The following is a 6,547-nucleotide window of genomic DNA, read 5'->3' as shown; positions in this document are numbered from 1 at the left end:
AGTGTGAATGAACATTAACTGCAAATTCTAAACAGCATCAGTGTGGATCAAGATTTTAGGAAGGCCATCTTTGAATGCATGTATCCTCAACGTGAACTTACTATTCCTGTGCATCCTGGACATGATGCAAATTGTTGGCCCAAAAACACTTTCTTACAGTGTTACCACATTTTCTTCGCAGTTGATTGCTTCTTCCTCCTTTTTTTATCTTTAAAATGAAGCAGTATCTTGCAGAAGGCTTTGTTAAATTTATTGTCTGTGCAATTGTACTGTTGAATTGTTCAAATAGGAAAATACTGTTTCTAATAGATTTTGGTTGTTTCTCCATAGATTCTGAAACACAACCTCTACTAGAAAAAGGATTGTGTGCCTTAATAGTGTTTACTAATTAAAATGAAATCTGTAATTTTAGAGGTGCATTCCTCAGAACTGTGACAAATAGCATTAAAAAGATGGATATAAAAATATAGATCTGTTACATGTCTAAAATAATTGATTGCTGTTGCTTCATGGAAGTTACTCTCTATAATGACAGTAAAGCCAAGAACTTGTATCATTATTTTGTTATATGAAACCATAATTGCTTGAATTTGCACGGATACCCTAATTTGTAAATCTGAATTCTGTAAGCATCAGTCCTGAATTTCCAGATCATTATGTACTTCAGTTCTCAATTCCAATAAGCATTATAGGGTTTTAATTCACAGATAAAACAATTACAGTTCCTTAAAATGAGCTCTTAAATTGAATTTTATTAAATACTGTGTTGTTGAGATGTTTGCATTGTCATAGGTCTTACCGGAACTAATACTCTATGGCTACAAATATTAAAATACAGAAATTAATGAAATACTGGAAGCCCAATGAAGGACTTATACCTGTTGTTCTGAAACTACTTAATATTCTTCCTCTGACTGTTTGTAGTAATATCCATTTTAATTTCAACCAGTTTCTAAGCCACACGTTTAGTGAACAGCTCAGCCATGCCGAACAGTCATACAGGGAGGTAATAAGTGCATTCATGGCCTTGAGGTAGCTTACTTCCATTCATGTGGCTTATATTTTGTCTTTATAATATAAAACAAAAATAAATGGTCTTCACTGTGAAGTTGATGGCTTTATGCTGTAATTATTAAAAGACTTCTTTATTATTAACAGATACCGTGAAAAAGCAAAGAAGGATATTGCTGCTGTGGGTAACCATGCTGCTAAATTGTTACAATCCCTAGGCAAGGTAATTGCAAATGTACGTCCATTCTGACAGGATAGAAATATTTTTATCTTGACGTTCTGTACAGAAATAAGTCACAGGAGACAGATATGAAAAGAGAAAGCTTAATTACCTCATTCTCTTCAAAAAGCTTAAGTAAGTTCTAATGAAATTTAATCTGTGGTCTGTTTTATTTATCACTTTTGGTTTGGTCATATAAAAGGAAAAGGCATACAGAGATATATTATTTACAATTTAAGATGTCTTTTTTTTACAAGAACGACTAGTTATTTCACAATGAATATAAAAATATCTCTGAAAATATAAATTCTGTGGTCATTGTATGTACTGGAATGAGTATATTCTCTCTTTTAGGCACCCGAATCTATTTCAGAGAAAGAATTAAAATTGCTTTGTGAGTATGCTTGGATTCTCTTGCTGTATTTATGCAAATGATCAAATAATCAAAAACTTTTAAATGATAATGTAGTTATTAATCAGTAAGTCAATATTTGAATTTTTCAAGTAAGTGCTTAGCAGTTGCATCCCTCATCTTCAGTGGAATTATCAAATGTTCAGCATCTCTCAATAATGAGTCTGTAAAGGTTGGCTTTTAAAAGATACGGTATTTTTTCAGGTCCAAACAACAGGTAGCCGATGCCCTCTACTTCCTGTGATTAGTGCTTAATCACTCTTGCCCATTCTGTGATACTGACTTCAGAGTTGTTGTGGTTTAACCCGACAGGCAGCCAAACACCACATAGCCGCTCGCTCACTCCCCTCCCCCGCAGTGGGATGGGGCAGAGAATCGGGGAACCCCCCCAGTGGGATGGGGATAGAATCGGAAGGGTAAGAGTGCAGGCTCTGTAAACTTTTAGTAGTCTGAAAAGGTAAAACAGTGATGCAGTGAGTAGTACTGTTGATGGCATTTTAGGTTCTCTCTGTTCTGGATATGTATACATGTCCACACAGCAGTCTGGCCAAGTCTCCCCGCAACTGCAAAATTTTCCTGTAAGCATGTAGCCAAGAGCACGCTGCCCCTGCGTTGATGTATTATTTGCTGGGAGTTTTGAGAACCTCACGGTTCCTCATTTTTCAGTAGCTGCTCATTGGGTTGTTTCATAGCAGTGATACTGGACAAGAACCTTTTCCTGCTCGTAGCTGTACTTTTAGAATATTAATTGAGAACATGTGAGACAGTGATAGATGTAGTGGAAGATGAAAAGAATCCATGTTCATTTGCAGCATGGAAGAGGAAAACATGAAGCTGATGGCTGTGATTGATGAATTGCTATAGAAGACGTATACATGTTGTGAGCTGGTTACATTAACATGGCAGATATGTTTAGATTCTAGAAGAAAATAGGCACAAAGTATTTCACTAAAATATTTGTGATCAAAGACCTAAATGTAGTTTAATAGATTTTATTACTGCAAGCTACCAGAAGAAACAGAAAAGTGTTAAATGAAATTATAATAAGTTTTAGTCTTTCATGTTTAACACATCAGAGGTACAGACTTACAAAGATGTAATAATTGGTGACGCATTCAAGTAGATAATGCTCTCCTTTCTGCACCATCTGCTTAGGCAGCAACTCATCTTTTCTCCGAGTAGTTCGATGTAGACCTCTGTCTGAAGAATACGGTTTGAACACTTTTAACAAGGATGAAATCAGTGAGTACTCCTTTTTGGCACATACTTTAGTTGCATTTTCAACTTGAAATGGTTTTGTGATCAAAAAGAATTGTATGTTACACGTTCTGTTTCATTATGGAGTTTTATAATTTGGTATCAACTAGAAGTATGGTTTTTTAAAGTCTAGAGTGTTAAATTCAATTTGACTTTGAAAGTTCAAAAATGAACTTACAGATGATGCATGTTTCAGGGTTTTTTTCCTTGCAGATTTTATTTTTTTGATAGCATATAAATAAAACATTGTTTTCTTCAAACTTCTCTTTTCTGTATGTCAGTTATTTCTGACAGAGCTGGAAAGGTGCTTTCACCTGACCAAAGATAGGAGAATAATTGTCTTGGCCCCTCTCAGCTTATCTTTTCAGTATGTGAACTAGCAAACTAGTTACTTAATATTGCATTTTATTTTTTGAACCTGCATAAATTTAAAAAAAAAAAAAGCTGGAAATACTTCTTATCAAAGTTTGTTTAAATTAAGCTTAAACATGTCCTTTAAATGTTTTGGACAAAATGTATGTACAAAGTGTATACATTTTGCATATACATACGTTTTGTAATATTTATAATTTACGTGAAAGCTCCTTGAATTAGTTGGTAGTATGTAATATGATTTTAAGTAGTAGTTAGTATTTAGAAAGACTACTGAGATGTATATTAAGGGATTTAAGACCTGTTTTATAATTACAGTTAAATACATGAAGCATGCATTTCAGTTTTTAAAAGACGTGTAGATGAGGCGCTTAGGGACATGGTTTAGTGGGCATGGTGGTGTTGGGTTAACGGTTGGACTTGATGATCTTAGAGGTCTTTTCCAACCTTAATGATTCTATGATTCTATGATTCTATGATTTAACAAGTATGAACATCGGTGAGTGTGAAGTAAAGGCTTAGAAAGTTTTGGATCTTACAAATCTAACTAGAGCTTTTTTTTAGCATGCGTATTATTAGTATCTTGAGATTAAACAGTACCTATTGGAGCACATAATTGTTGACAGATAGAGAGATCTTAAGTCATGTAAGCAGTATGTTTCCTCTTGTTTGGTGAATAGATTTTAGAGCCCATGTTGCACTGCATGGAAATGTAGATGAGGCGCTTAGGGACATGGTTTAGTGGGCATGGTGGTGTTGGGTTGACGGTTGGACTTGATGATCTCAGAGGTCTTTTCCAACCTTAATGATTCTATGATTCTATGAAATCCCAAAATTATAACTAAGGAATATCCCATTTAATGTTACAGCAGCTGTTGGAGTTGAAACGTGAATATCTTCACTGAACAGTTTGTATCAAATACATACAGTACGGTTTTGTCATACACTCTGGAGTCAAAATTGTGTATCTGGCAGTTGACTCATTGAGATTCTCAGTTGCAGGTTGTTTTCATTAAGATTTCTTTTTACTGCAGATTTTAACAGTTTAAGCACATGGGAAATACTTGATTTCAAGTAATTCAAAACCTTTCTTTTTCCATTTCATCTGTACCAGCTAACCAGTTCTCTTGCTGTTTTCAGTTTCCCATATGGATAACCCAGACAGCGAACTAGTGCTGTACTTGATGCTACGGGCTGTAGATAGATTTTATAAGCAGCATGGTAGATATCCAGGTATGTTAATACCAGAGTTACTTAATGTCATCAAAAGAAATACAAAGATCCAATAGTTACTATAATACTAGTTATAAAATACAAATATAGCATTAGTTGTGGTTTTGTTTCCATATTAATATAGCTTCAAGAATGTGAAAATTAAAGTGAGAATTTTTTTGCTTTGGGAACTTAGGGAATTAATTTGAATTCACACCACTGAAATGGGTTGCATGGATTACGAATCAGTTCAGCTATGCAGTAATTTGTCATTATCATGAGTAGCACGAACAGAATATTCAATTATTATTAGTCTAGTATTAATAATTTAGTATATTAATCAGCTTAGAAACTTTTCAGAAAAATAAAATACTTACGCTGCTATTTAAACCCATTAACTTTGAATATGGTGTTGCAGTTCTGTGATGGAACAGTTAACTTATTTTCCAGGTGTCTACAACTATCAGGTAGAAGATGATATTGGAAAACTAAAATCATGCCTTACTGGTTTCTTACAAGAACATGGGTTGTCTGTAGTGGTGAAAGATGACTATGTTCATGAGTTGTAAGTATTATATCTTAAGTGTTACTTTTGTTGGTAAAACTGACCTCAAAATATTAACTGTTACTTTGCTATCCAGTTGTCGCTATGGAGCTGCTGAGCCACATGCTATTGCTGCCTTTATGGGAGGTAAGAATGTCACTGTATTTCTAAGATCCATACAACCAAACCAACCTGCTGTAGTACGTATTTGAGTCAGAATCTCCACTGTTTTAATTTCTTTGTATTGTTAGAGCAAAGACTGTAATCACATCCTGTAGTCAAAGGTAGTATTAGAACAAAATCCTCCCACTTCATTCTCCAGATGTGAGCTCCTATGGTATATGGAAAAAGTGGACACAGCAAGGGTTTAAAGTCAGTAAAAGAAACCAAGTAACTTCTGAAGAAATTACAGAATATTTCATACAGGAGGACACAAAGGGATCACAGTGAAATGACCCTTCAATTTATTTTACAGTTTAACTGTACATGGTTTTTTTTAATTCTTCTCAGTTCTATTTAGAGAGGTCACAACTTGCATGGGTCTGTCGCCCACACATTTTTACTCTCTGTGTGTGTATGTACTTGCAGAGAAGAGAGAAAGTATTTACAGCAAAGTGTATGTAAAGGTAACTTTTGAAGTAACAGCTTTCTGAGCCTCTTTTATACTGGGAAGTACTGAAAGGCATTTTTTCCTCCTAGGAGTTTTGTCAGGCGCTTCTGAAATAATTCTGGTGTAGTGAGTTCTAGATAAATAACATTCTTGTTTTTAAATATGACCTGCTAACTACCTTCTGTTCTATCTTTTTTTTTCTTTTTCTTTTACAGGAGCTGCTGCACAGGAGGTTATTAAAGTCATTACAGGGCAGTTTGTAATTTTTAATAACACCTATATTTACAGTGGAATGTCACAGACTTCAGCGACTTTCCAGCTGTAGGATAACGATCTCACATTTGTTGCTGCCAGGCGCTGCTGCTGCGTTCTGTAAATACATTGGTGTTCTGCCACTGACTGGACTGTTCTGTATTACCTGCGAATTAAAGTTTCTTTATTTGTAATGATTTTATCATCTTTTTTTTTTCCCTGAGGACAAATAAAATCATACCAAATCCTGAAATTTTTTTTTTAATCTAGAATTTTCTGATTCACCTTTGAAAGAAAAAAGCAGCAGCTGTTCTTTGGCATGGTAAGTTGCATTTACAAATTGGCTTACCTGGTTTGCAGCAGAGCTGAATTTTTTTATAAAAACTGCTCCTCTGATTGAGGGGGGAGGACTCGCAAAAGGTTGAAAAAGGCTAATTTAACTATGATGGTCTGAGGATCTAATGGTGAGAAGAGCTAGGGAAAGCTATAATACCTTTTATTGAGTTCAAGGACATGAGGGAAAGGGATTGTGCGCCTGAAAGCTTGGTTCTTTCCTCTGTATTCATCTAGTAAAAGATTCTTTTTTCGTGCACCCTCTGTGTCTGGCAAATGTCAAGTGATGGCTAACTGCGTTTTGTGGCGTTGTTGTAGTTTCCA

General features: G+C 34.9%; 1 protein-coding gene across 1 annotated transcript in view; it reads left to right on the top strand.

Moving 5' to 3' along the window:
* NAE1 (NEDD8 activating enzyme E1 subunit 1) overlaps nt 1–5,963 on the top strand; it is a 14,105-nt gene extending 8,142 nt beyond the window's left edge. Inside the window, 7 exon segments of the mRNA XM_009580280.1 lie at nt 1,159–1,234; nt 1,586–1,625; nt 2,799–2,885; nt 4,413–4,505; nt 4,935–5,049; nt 5,126–5,175; nt 5,854–5,963. Of these exon segments, the coding sequence (XP_009578575.1) occupies nt 1,159–1,234; nt 1,586–1,625; nt 2,799–2,885; nt 4,413–4,505; nt 4,935–5,049; nt 5,126–5,175; nt 5,854–5,963 (571 nt within the window).
* The last annotated feature ends 584 nt before the right edge of the window (nt 5,964–6,547 follow it).

The sequence above is a fragment of the Fulmarus glacialis genome, unplaced genomic scaffold (assembly GCF_000690835.1).
Source record: "Fulmarus glacialis isolate BGI_N327 unplaced genomic scaffold, ASM69083v1 scaffold27446, whole genome shotgun sequence".
NCBI classification, from domain to species: Eukaryota; Metazoa; Chordata; class Aves; order Procellariiformes; family Procellariidae; genus Fulmarus; species Fulmarus glacialis.
The sequence above is the reverse complement of the archived record's forward strand: the minus strand, read 5'-3'. Positions and strand labels throughout refer to the sequence as shown.